This window comes from Leptodactylus fuscus, chromosome 9 (genome assembly GCF_031893055.1).
Source record: "Leptodactylus fuscus isolate aLepFus1 chromosome 9, aLepFus1.hap2, whole genome shotgun sequence".
NCBI classification, from domain to species: Eukaryota; Metazoa; Chordata; class Amphibia; order Anura; family Leptodactylidae; genus Leptodactylus; species Leptodactylus fuscus.
The window spans coordinates 84077078-84090356 of NC_134273.1; the positions used below are offsets into that span (position 1 = coordinate 84077078).

General features: G+C 41.1%; 1 protein-coding gene across 1 annotated transcript; it reads left to right on the forward strand.

Moving 5' to 3' along the window:
* Positions 1-2454: 2454 nt before the first annotated feature.
* On the forward strand, positions 2455-12538 carry LOC142218334 (rab GDP dissociation inhibitor beta-like). The gene is made up of 11 exons (XM_075286986.1): positions 2455-2587; positions 4364-4471; positions 7673-7769; positions 8048-8182; positions 8298-8496; positions 9213-9344; positions 9554-9653; positions 9731-9902; positions 10092-10236; positions 11079-11133; positions 12182-12538. The coding sequence occupies exons 1-11, from the start codon at positions 2543-2545 to the stop codon at positions 12329-12331; spliced, it is 1338 nt and encodes a 445-aa protein (XP_075143087.1). The 5' UTR covers positions 2455-2542; the 3' UTR covers positions 12332-12538.
* The last annotated feature ends 741 nt before the right edge of the window (positions 12539-13279 follow it).

A 13279-nucleotide genomic window follows, 5' to 3' on the forward strand; every position in this document is an offset into this window, starting at 1 on the left:
CAATCACAGCCCTGACTGCGGGCAGCACCAGCCAATAGCAAACCTCTCAGTCATCCACTTCCGCCCTCGCTTGCTGACTGACAATCCTCTCCACCAATCAGTGAGCTCATAGTATTCATATTCCCCGCCCTTCCTTAAGCTCTCTATGGGCTACGTCCGCCTGAACTGGATGATTGACAGACCAGTCCACCAATCAGTGACATGACCATATATTAATCCCGCCTTCTTAAAGGAAAACTAACCTTTTACCACTAAAAGTAAAACTGTGCAGTGCAGGGATCATTGTTGCCCCCTAGGGGTCAGATTCGGAACTGTTATAGTATTTTGCTGCTTCAGAGTCACTTGGCTGCGTCCCATCCTCAGGACCTTCTCTTTATATTACGCTGGGGCTTTATCGCGACTTTGGCTGCGATTCCTGTCACATGACCAAAGCTCGCTGTCACTAATGGGCCTGCGTTGTGACCCTGATGGCGCTGCCATTGCAACTTCTAGTCCCAAAAACTGTCATCAATGTCTTTGAGATTAGAAGTCGCCCTCACAAGACCCACTAAGTCACAATATGGTTCCAGTCACTAGAAGGAGTCGCAGGGAATCTGACAATCATGGGTTGTGTAATGGAAGTTACCGCCAAAGTCGCCAATTAGCCGAAACTTACGGCTCAGAACCGTTTATTACTTAGATACAGATTATTACGTTTCATCTTGTGACTATCAGAGGTAATAAAGAGCGACAAGAGCCAACACAGGAGAACGAAACCCAAATAGGATGGAGGGTAACATGAAGCAACACCGAGGAGTAGAGACCCATAAACTGACCATGTGCACGAGGCCTAAGCAGAATAGTGAGCGCAGCTCTGGAGTATAATACAGGATAAGTAATGTAATGTATGTACACAGTGACTGTACCAGCAGAATAGTGAGCGCAGCTCTGGAGTATAATACAGGATAAGTATTGTAATGTATGTACACAGTGACTGTACCAGCAGAATAGTGAGCGCAGCTCTGGAGTATAATACAGGATAAGTAATGTAATGTATGTACACAGCGACTGTACCAGCAGAATAGTGAGCGCAGCTCTGCAGTATAATACAGGATAAGTAATGTAATGTATGTACACAGTGACTGCACCAGCAGAATAGTGAGCGCAGCTCTGGAGTATAATACAGGATAAGTAATGTAATGTATGTACACAGTGACTGCACCAGCAGAATAGTGAGCGCAGCTCTGGAGTATAATACAGGATAAGTAATGTAATGTATGTACACAGTGACTGCACCAGCAGAATAGTGAGCGCAGCTCTGGAGTATAATACAGGATAAGTAATGTAATGTATGTACACAGTGACTGCACCAGCAGAATAGTGAGCGCAGCTCTGGAGTATAATACAGGATAAGTAATGTAATGTATGTACACAGTGACTGCACCAGCAGAATAGTGAGCGCAGCTCTGGAGTATAATACAGGATAAGTAATGTAATGTATGTACACAGTGACTGCACCAGCAGAATAGTGAGCGCAGCTCTGGAGTATAATACAGGATAAGTAATGTAATGTATGTACACAGTGACTGCACCAGCAGAATAGTGAGCGCAGCTCTGGAGTATAATACAGGATAAGTAATGTAATGTATGTACACAGTGACTGCACCAGCAGAATAGTGAGCGCAGCTCTGGAGTATAATACAAGATGTGTTCACAGATTATTAAAGGCACTTTTCACTTTTGTAGGATCTCATCAACATACTTTCATTTACTTTACTTTATTCTTCTGTTGGTCTGCAGGGGGCGCCCTTGTCCAGGTTAAAGAGATAGAGCCGCAGTACTAGATTCCCTGACTCTTATATAGGAGATGATATGAAGTCTACCTCCTTTCTCTTTTTGCGCCCCCTCATATACTCACAGTCTATTGGGTGAGTGGTACAAGGTACAAGAAGGAGGACAGGACTGAGCCTCATACACCAGGAAAGGCTTGTCAGGATTCTCTATTATAGGCTGTACGACCTGTAGCGGTGACACAGTAAATGGACCATCAGAAATAGCCTAAACTCAGCCCTTGGCCATTCCCAGCAGTCCCGTCCGATCAGCCACATCATTCAAAACTGGGGTGCAAAGATCATGATGATTGGGACTCTCCCTATCCTTTGAATAGGGTGTAGCTTGCAGTGACCTGAATTCCCCTTTCAGGACATTAGCGGTCCCCTTATACCCTATATACATATATACTACCTCCTCCGTTCCTCTACAAACTCCTTATTGATGTAAGATGAATAATTTATGGGGGGGGTCCCCTATATATATATATATATATATATATATATATATATAACCTACCTATAAATAAATCTAGCATTGTCCTGCCTGTGCAACCCTCGGCCAGTTATTTAGCGGGATTACAGGCAGGTGGCCCGGCTTTGGGTCACTGGGGCTAGTGACAGTCTGAAAGCTGGCGGCTTATCACCGTCTGGCAGATCAGCTTAGTACAATAGACTGTCACATACAACAACACAGGTAGCCGCGGATGTGAGGACAGACCCATCTCTCTGGCATGGAGGAAGAGTATGATGTCATTGTGCTGGGAACGGGGCTGACGGTAGGAGATCCACATCGCTGTGGGATCTAGTGGATCCTTATTACAGGCTGCTGGAGATACACTGAGACATTCTGAGACACTTTATTCTTCTGGCCTGACCCATGATGGTTGGAGCTCTTATGATATGTGTGCCGCCATATGGTGCTGAGTGCTGCCTTAGAGTATGGAGATCTTCACCTCTGGAAACAATGTTTCCGGGGTAATGCCCCTGTAATACTGACATAATACGCTATCCTATTCTCCTTTTGGCTTCTGCATGATCTTGGAAGGTATATTGCAGTACAATAGGGCGGTTGTCTTATATCAGCACCATGTTACGGTTCTTTTTACTGCACTGAGTCTTATTACAGTCGTGTACACAAGGCCTGACATGTAGAATTTATGTAACAAGGCTACAAAATGAGGTCGATGTTACATGATGCAAAGCGAGTCGTCCCACTTTATCTTATTCCATATAGATTCTGTTTTAGGACATGGGCGATCCTTACCGTATACCAATGGGCTTCACGTACGGCACAGCTGCTGCAGAAGCTCTTCGGAGAACTCTGAGTATTTATTATCATGTGTTACATACAATGCTGCACTTTGCTCAGTATCATCGCCATAAAGCAACAAAATAAAACAGGTATCCACATCCAGGCCCTTACCGTCAGGGGTCTAACCCCTCCGGGCCTATTTTGGCTTTTACGAACGCCAGAACTTTATATTTTTTGTTGCATTAGAAAAACTTTTTAATTTTTTTTTAAATTTCTCCATCAATGAAGCTGTATAGGGGCTTGTTTATTACGGAATGAGTTGCGTTTTTCATTGGCGCCATCTTGGTGGTCCATATTACATGATGATTATGACATACTGATAGGGAGTCCTATATGTCAGTAAGCCGCTGTGGAATAGGATGGCGCTATATATGTCGCTATATATGTAAGACTCTATTCAGATTACGGTTTTTTTACATCCATTTACAAAGAGAAATAATAAAATGAATACATTTTTTTGAAAAAAAAAGTTTTGAAGTTGTCACTTTACAAGAGCGAGAAGTTTTTAGACATTTCTGCCAATGGATTCCTATGTGGACTTGTTTTTTGTGGGATGTGTCCTATTTTTCCTAGGGATATTTTGGGGTACATATATATTAGGGATATAGGGGAGGTGATGAAATGATAAAGTAATAATAATTTCCCCCAGTGTACTAATTCCTTTAAAATTTTTGTACAAAAAAATGGAAATCCCCTTTAAGATTCTCCATGAGATGTTGCCCCGTCACAAACCTTTGCTCACCTCTGCCGTCCCCATCACACGCTCACATCCCCTGCGCACATTCGCTGACATCACTGGCGGATCTGCGAGGCTGTCACGGTTAATCTACTTGGGGGATTTCAGACACCGTCACCAATCGCAGGCTTATATATCAATCTAAGATGTCAGGGAAGAAGGATTAGCCTTATGTGCTTCATCACAACAACAATGGCGCACGAAACGCAGAAGCCACATGAAATATAATAGAGAAATGCACAGCTAGGAGCTCCCGAATATAAAGGGGGAGATGAAAGAGAACAATCCCTTTAAGTAGAGCTCCACAGATACCTTGTTTTAATTTAGGAGAAAGTTCTGAGTGACCTCAACACCACAAACACATCATGTGACTATGTCCCCCAATATAGTCTAGGAACACTTAATTATAAAAGAGCATCAACTCCTTTATGAGGGGCAATAGAACATCGCCGCCTAGTGGCCAGAATAATACAATGCCTCTTACTTTTCTCATCATCTCTTTAGGAATGTGTATTGTCTGGGATGATGTCTGTGAATGGGAAAAAAGTTTTACACATAGATCGAAACAACTACTATGGAGGAGAAAGTGCATCGATCACCCCCCTGGAGGAGGCAAGTTATTACTACACAAACTGCCCTATACCGAACATATCAGATATTACTATCACTACTCACCTGTCCACACATCTAATATAAGAGCCAAATAAATAACTGGAGGCTTCGTATATTATTGTACATAGGAGCAGTATTATAGTAGTTATATTCTTGTACATAGGGGCAGTATTATAGTAGTTATATTCTTGTACATAGTAGTATTATAGTAGTTATATTCTTGTACATATGAGTAGTATTATAGTAGTTATATTCTTGTATATAGGAGCAGTATTATAGTAGTTATATTCATGTATATAGGAGCAGTATTATAGTAGTTATATTCTTGTACATAGGAGTAGTATTATAGTAGTTATATTCTTGTACATAGGAGTAGTATTATAGTAGTTATATTCTTGTACATAGGAGGTAGTATTATAGTAGTTATATTCTTGTACATAGGAGTAGTATTATAGTAGTTATATTCTTGTACATAGGAGCAGTATTATAGTAGTTATATTCTTGTACATAGGAGCAGTATTATAGTAGTTATATTCTTGTACATAGGAGTAGTATTATAGTAGTTATATTCTTGTACATAGGAGGTAGTATTATAGTAGTTATATTCTTGTACATATGAGTAGTATTATAGTAGTTATATTCTTGTATATAGGAGCAGTATTATAGTAGTTATATTCTTGTACATAGGAGTAGTATTATAGTAGTTATATTCTTGTACATAGGAGTAGTATTATAGTAGTTATATTCTTGTACATAGGAGGTAGTATTATAGTAGTTATATTCTTGTACATAGGGGGCAGTAATATAGTAGTTATATTCTTGTACATAGGAGGTAGTATTATAGTAGTTATATTCTTGTACATAGGAGCAGTATTATAGTAGTTATATTCTTGTACATAGGGGTAGTATTATAGTAGTTATATTCTTGTACATAGGAGGTAGTATTATAGTAGTTATATTCTTGTACATAGGAGTAGTATTATAGTAGTTATATTCTTGTACATAGGAGCAGTATTATAGTAGTTATATTCTTGTACATAGGAGGTAGTATTATAGTAGTTATATTCTTGTACATAGGAGGTAGTATTATAGTAGTTATATTCTTGTACATAGGAGCAGTATTATAGTAGTTATATTCTTGTACATAGGAGCAGTATTATAGTAGTTATATTCTTGTACATAGGAGCAGTATTATAGTAGTTATATTCTTGTACATAGGAGGTAGTATTATAGTAGTTATATTCTTGTACATAGGAGTAGTATTATAGTAGTTATATTCTTGTACATAGGAGGTAGTATTATAGTAGTTATATTCTTGTACATAGGAGGTAGTATTATAGTAGTTATATTCTTGTACATAGGAGTAGTATTATAGTAGTTATATTCTTGTACATAGGAGTAGTATTATAGTAGTTATATTCTTGTACATAGGAGGTAGTATTATAGTAGTTATATTCTTGTACATAGGAGGTAGTATTTTAGTAGTTATATTCTTGTACATAGGAGGTAGTATTATAGTAGTTATATTCTTGTACGTAGGAGTAGTATTATAGTAGTTATATTCTTGTACATAGGAGGTAGTATTATAGTAGTTATATTCTTGTACATAGGAGGTAGTATTATAGTAGTTATATTCTTGTACGTAGGAGTAGTTTTATAGTAGTTATATTCTTGTACATAGGAGCAGTATTATAGTAGTTATATTCTTGTACATAGGAGGTAGTATTATAGTAGTTATATTCTTGTACATAGGAGTAGTATTATAGTAGTTATATTCTTGTACATAGGAGTAGTATTATAGTAGTTATATTCTTGTACATAGGAGCAGTATTATAGTAGTTATATTCTTGTACATAGGAGCAGTATTATAGTAGTTATATTCTTGTACATAGGAGGTAGTATTATAGTAGTTATATTCTTGTACGTAGGAGTAGTTTTATAGTAGTTATATTCTTGTACATAGGAGTAGTATTATAGTAGTTATATTCTTGTACATAGGAGTAGTATTATAGTAGTTATATTCTTGTACATAGGAGTAGTATTATAGTAGTTATATTCTTGTACATAGGAGTAGTATTATAGTAGTTATATTCTTGTACATAGGAGTAGTATTATAGTAGTTATATTCTTGTACATAGGAGTAGTATTATAGTAGTTATATGCTTGTACATAGGAGGTAGTATTATAGTAGTTATATTCTTGTACATAGGAGGTAGTATTATAGTAGTTATATTCTTGTACGTAGGAGTAGTTTTATAGTAGTTATATTCTTGTACATAGGAGCAGTATTATAGTAGTTATATTCTTGTACATAGGAGGTAGTATTATAGTAGTTATATTCTTGTACATAGGAGTAGTATTATAGTAGTTATATTCTTGTACATAGGAGTAGTATTATAGTAGTTATATTCTTGTACATAGGAGCAGTATTATAGTAGTTATATTCTTGTACATAGGAGCAGTATTATAGTAGTTATATTCTTGTACATAGGAGGTAGTATTATAGTAGTTATATTCTTGTACGTAGGAGTAGTTTTATAGTAGTTATATTCTTGTACATAGGAGTAGTATTATAGTAGTTATATTCTTGTACATAGGAGTAGTATTATAGTAGTTATATTCTTGTACATAGGAGTAGTATTATAGTAGTTATATTCTTGTACATAGGAGTAGTATTATAGTAGTTATATTCTTGTACATAGGAGCAGTATTATAGTAGTTATATTCTTGTACATAGGAGCAGTATTATAGTAGTTATATTCTTGTACATAGGAGCAGTATTATAGTAGTTATATTCTTGTACATAGGAGGTAGTATTATAGTAGTTATATTCTTGTACATAGGAGTAGTATTATAGTAGTTATATTCTTGTACATAGGAGCAGTATTATAGTAGTTATATTCTTGTACATAGGAGTAGTATTATAGTAGTTATATTCTTGTATATAGGAGTAGTATTATAGTAGTTATATTCTTGTACATAGGAGTAGTATTATAGTAGTTATATTCTTGTACATAGGAGTAGTATTATAGTAGTTATATTCTTGTACATAGGAGTAGTATTATAGTAGTTATATTCTTGTACATAGGGGGCAGTATTATAGTAGTTATATTCTTGTACATAGGGGGCAGTATTATATTTTTACATGCTTTTCTATAGGGACAGTATCATAGTAAACAATGTAATGTTTGTTCTCTTCAGCTGTATAGAAGGTTTAAAGTGATTGGGCCGCCAGAACCAATGGGTAGAGGCAGAGAATGGAATGTTGATCTTGTTCCCAAGTTTCTTATGGCTAATGGTAAGCAGATGAAATGTAAATGTTGTTTGCTGTATATTAATATTCCTACCAAACCTTATATGAGGATTGTGATAACAAAAGCTGGAGATTCAATAGAAATGTGTGACATAAAGTCTTCTCCAGCTAGTAATGGCTGATAACAGAGAATAAAAGATTGTATTTATTGCACAGTAAATATAGATTATATAGATTGAGGCTTCCTTTGCATGAATATGTTTTTCTATAAGTTATATTTTCATGGTATTATACACGACTCCCAATATGTCTACCGCCATTAGGTCAGCTGGTAAAGATGTTGCTATACACAGAAGTCACCCGATATATGGACTTTAAGGTAGTGGATGGCAGCTACGTGTACAAAGCCGGACGGATCCACAAGGTGCCGTGTACGGAGGAGGAAGCCTTGGTCTCAGGTGAGTGGCTGGAACTACCCAGAAGAGGACCTTGTAGCTCTTCGTCTCCATTGCAAAACCACCATCTGGACGCCCCTTTAAGAAAAGCAGAATCCTGTTTTCTCTTTGGTTTCAGATTTGATGGGAATGTTCGAAAAGAGACGTTTCCGCAAATTCTTACTATTCGTCTTAAATTTCCATGAACACGACATCAAGACTCATCAGGATATAGATCCCAAGAAAATGACCATGCGTGAGGTTTACAGGAAATTTGACCTTGGACCAGAGGTGATGGCGTTCACTGGGCACGCCGTGGCATTGTACAGGACGGATGAGTAAGTCAAAGGGGTCGGACTAAAGGGGACCTGTGGTATTAAAGGGGACCTGTGGTATTAAAGGGGACCTGTAGTATTAAGGGGGACCTGTGGTATTAAAAGGGACCTGTGGTATTAAGGAGGACCTGTGGTATTAAAGGGGTCCCGTGCTATTAAAGGGGACCTGTGGTATTAAAGGGGACCTGTGGTATTAAAGGGGACCTGTAGTATTAAGAGGGACCTGTGGTATTAAAGGGGACCTGTAGTATTAAGAGGGACCTGTGGTATTGAAGGGGACCTGTGGTATTAAGGAGGACCTGTGGTATTAAAGGGGTCCTGTGCTATTAAAGGGGACCTGTGGTATTAAAGGGGACCTGTGGTATTAAAGGGGACTTGTAGTATTAAGGAGAACCTGTGGTATCAAAGGGGACCTGTGGTATTAAGGAGATCCTGTGGTATTAAAGGGGACCTGTAGTATTAAGGAGAACCTGTAGTATTAAGGAGAACCTGTGGTATTAAAGGGGACCTGTGGTATTAAGGAGAACCTGTGGTATTAAAGGGGACCTGTGGTATTAAGGAGATCCTGTGGTATTAAAGGGGACCTGTGGTATTAAGGAGATCCTGTGGTATTAAAGGGGACCTATAGTATTAAGGAGGACTTGTGGTATTAAAGGGGACCTGTGATCCCCCCAATTTCTCTGCTTCAGTAAAATCCATAATCTGCTTCTTCTCTGCAGCTACCTGGACCAGCCATGTCTGGAGACCCTGAACCGAATTAAGCTGTACTGTGAGTCCCTGGCCAAGTATAGCAAAAGTCCTTATCTGTATCCTCTCTATGGGCTCGGGGAGCTGCCGCAGGGATTCGCCAGGTGAGGCCTCCACCATGTCACATCCAGACTCCTGTAATGTCCTGACCTTTTTGCCTGTTGCCAAACTACAGATCCCAGCAGGTCAGTGCATCGGCAGAGTATGCTGGGAGTTGTAGTTTCACAAAAGCCAGAAAGTCACAGGTTACTGATGGTCAATTCTGTGATCACCCCAATGACTATCTGACCGCGTGTCCCCTCTTCTCCCGCAGGCTGAGCGCTCTGTACGGGGGGATTTATATGCTCAATAAACCTGTGGATGAAATATTGATGGAGAAGGGGAAAGTAGTCGGGGTGAAGTCTGAGGGAGAGGTGAGTACAGAGATTGTCACGCGCCTAATGTCTTACAGAAAACCTCCATGACACCCTCATTGTCTTTTACCTTCCAGATCGCGCACTGTAAACAGTTAATCTGTGACCCCAGCTACGTCCCCAACCAAGTGAAGAAAGTGGGCCAGGTGATAAGGGTTATCTGCATCCTCAGCCACCCAATCAGGAACACCAATGAATGCACCTCTTGCCAAATCATTATACCCCAGACACAGGTCAACAGAAAATCCGGTAAGACTTGAAAGCACCAAGTTACAGCTCACCATTGTAACATGACTGCAGGATCAGAAAATGTAGTACCATGGAGACACATAGAGTATGCATTGGAATCCCATACGCTTTACGGTATCAAGGCTTTTTGCAATGTCATATTACGAGCCATGTTGATCCGAGCTGTTATCATGTATTTACCCCGCGCAGACATCTACGTGTGCATGGTCTCTTGTTCGCACTGCGTGGCATCAGACGGGAAATACGTCGCTATTATTAGCACGACGGTAGAAACTGAGAATCCGGAGAGTGAAATCCAGCCAGCCCTGGAACTACTGGAACCTGTCGATCAAAAGTGAGTGGGACCAATAAACAGGGGGTGGGGACTGGATTGTCTGTCCGAGACCCTATAGGAGACTGCAGTATAGACAATCCTCTGTGAGCTACACACATCACCAGTACAAGTCTCTCCTGTCGCGGTTTTTCCCGCAGCACATTTTTTTGGAGAAAATGATCATTATCATTTTGAAATGGCTGAGCTGCAATACCAGACACAGCCACTGGATAAGGGTGGCGCTGTTCTGCAAAGAAATCAGACATCCGTTTCTAATCTTACACAACTTTAAGATTACGCTGTAATTTTTTTTAAGCTTTTGCAACACATGTGAGCAGAAAATTTCCTAGAACTTCATCGGAATTCAGGAAATAGAGCGGCGATGAATCACTGCTCCCGGGGTGAGCTGTGAAAACCAAGCTGGAAAATTCTGGCAATGACACTAAGTAGTCTTTGTAAGAAGGGAGGGGGTGACACTTCAAAGACATCACCCATAGAATGTATCTCCTTAAGGCACCATCAACTAAATCCGGGATCAGCGCTCCAACTACAACTCCCAGCATGCTCCAGTCACTTCTATTGGAGTTGAGTAAGTGCATGCTGGACGTAGTAGTTGTATAACAGCTGGAGGTTGCTGCCCCCAAACTAATTGATCTCCACTTTTGCATAGTTGAATGCAATCTATTGCTCTCTGTTATCAGCCTGACTGTAATGTTGTTGAATGGGATGAGCAGGAGAAGGTGGAGAAACCTCCCCGCCCCCGATCACAGCCTGTCTCCAGTGCTAACGCCCTCCCGAGACGTTTACATGTATACGTGACTGATATAGCCAGAGAGTTTCATCTTCTTTATTTGTTTCCACAGGTTTGTGTCCATTAATGACCAATATATCCCGAAGCACGATGGATCAAAAAACCAGGTGACCGAACAGAACTTTGTCCTAAAGGGGTTCTCAGGACTTTCAGCTGATGCCATCAGTGTATGACCCCTACCGATTCACTGTTCATTAGAGCACAGCGCCATACATATAGATGTGGCTGTGTCTGGTACTGCAGCTGCTTTGTTGTGCTGATCGTGGGGGTCCCAGACCGTCAGCTAATTTACTTGAATGGGACTGAGCTGTGATAGGCAATGTGACCTATGAATGCTCGTGGGAGCATTTTATACAGCGTGTGTGTGTGTGTGGGGAGCATATTATACGGTGTGGGGCCACTGTGGACATATTATACTCTGTGGACATATTATACTCTGTGGGGCATTATACTGTGTGGGAGCTCTGGGAAGCATTATACTACGTGGGGCCACTGTGGAGCATTAAAGTGTGGCAGATTATGGGAAGCCTATTATATTATGTGGGGTCACTCTGTGTAGGCTCTGGGGATCATTATACTGTGTAGGGTCTTGCACATACTTGTAGTGCTCCATGGTCGGGTCATACAGTCCTGTGCATGAACCAGCCAAGGACCTACTGGAGCCTGCACCGTACTATAGAGGATGACGATACAGGGAATGCCAGATAGTCAGCACATATGTAAGATGGCAGTGAAGGAGCCGCGGTGTAGGTTATTAGCAGGGAGCTGTTGGATGGGCCACGAGAGCAAGCACCTCTAGTGGGCCCTAGGCCCTTCAGTCCAACACTGGTCCTTGGTGTCAGCCCCGGACTGATCATGTATTGATAACCTAGTGTAAATAAAAGTGACTCTCACCCATCCCATGTGCCATTATCTGCTCCTGGTCCCGTTAGCCATGAGGCTAACAGAAACGCTGAGATCAGTCAGTGACCTCGGCCATTGCTGGAGAGACCCATGATGACCCTAACATACACTATCCCAGCTACCACATGGGTTGCCCCAAATCCTGGACAACCTCTTTAAAGGGACTGCAAGACATTCATTGGGGGAGGGGGGATCCTGGCAGGGCAATACTTGGATAAACCCCTAATACAATATTTGCAAACCTTTCCCCAGATTTTTATATCTCGATCCTACGATGCCACCACTCACTTCGAGACGACCTGCGATGACATTAAGGACATCTTTCGGAGGATGACTGGCACTAAAATGGACTTCAAAGACATGTGGTGCGCCTGCAGCTCAGATGAACAAGACGCGGAGTGACCTGATATTCCTTTACTCAGTCTGACATTAATTCTTGTATATTTTTTTTCACTGCCTTTCCTGTATTTCATCTTCTGCGGACGTTGATCTTCTCGCTTGCTGGGACTGAGTTTTGTACATAGCTTACCTGCCCCACGTCTCACACGTCTGACGCATAAAGCATTCTACATGTACATGAGGAAGTTTTCTTTACACAATAATAAAAAGACAAACGTCGCATCTGTCTGTGTTATATCTGCTGATACACTGCAACAAATCCCCAGCATCTCTATACTCAGCCACAGGGCTATATGGCCAATTATTATGGAGTGCAGTATAATACTAGTGTCTATGGAGCCGGCGGCGTCACTTAGTGGTCCAGGCCCCTGCCAGGATCGGTGAGTAAATAGGGCCCGTTATTCCAGCCGGTGATGGCCTATTAGGGAAAAAAACCAAACACAGCGGTAGTGGCAGGGGTGAACCTGCACTTTTCGCTGCCCGAAGCGAACAACAGAAAGCAAAAGCGAAGGGGGCAGGGCTTAGCGGCGTTTGCGGGCAGGGAGAGAACCTGTCTGCCTGAGCGTGAGGGGGGGCCGCTGGAGCTCATCCTGGACTGGCTTAGGTAAGCAAAAATGCCGCCCTCCCTGGGGCCCTGGCATAGCGCCGCCTGAAGCGGTCGCTTCAGGTCGCCTCATGGGAGGTGCGGCGCTGGTAGTGGTAATATCAGAAGTTGGGCCCCCTGTGCAACTTCTCTTTATGACCATCAACTGCATCCTACAAACATTTTTGCAGCATTTACATTTCCCTTTCCTTCTCTATCTGGTCCAGACCACCAGTAAGACTTGTTCACTCCATGCCAGTACACATCATCCCTATGCCTGTCAGTGACCCCCACCTTGTGATTCTTTGTAGCCTCCTGCACAGAATCCCTCCTTGACTGTAAGCTGCTGACTAATTGCTATTGTTGGC

Excerpts from the sequence above, each read along its gene's own strand:
- LOC142218334 (XM_075286986.1), top strand. The coding sequence starts at position 2,543 with ATGGAGGAAGAGTATGATGTCATTGTGCTGGGAACGGGGCTGACG. Across the intron at positions 2,588-4,363 it reads TGCTGGGAACGGGGCTGACG|GAATGTGTATTGTCTGGGAT; the intron begins GTAGGAGATCCA and ends TCATCTCTTTAG. Across the intron at positions 9,903-10,091 it reads ACAGGTCAACAGAAAATCCG|ACATCTACGTGTGCATGGTC; the intron begins GTAAGACTTGAA and ends TACCCCGCGCAG.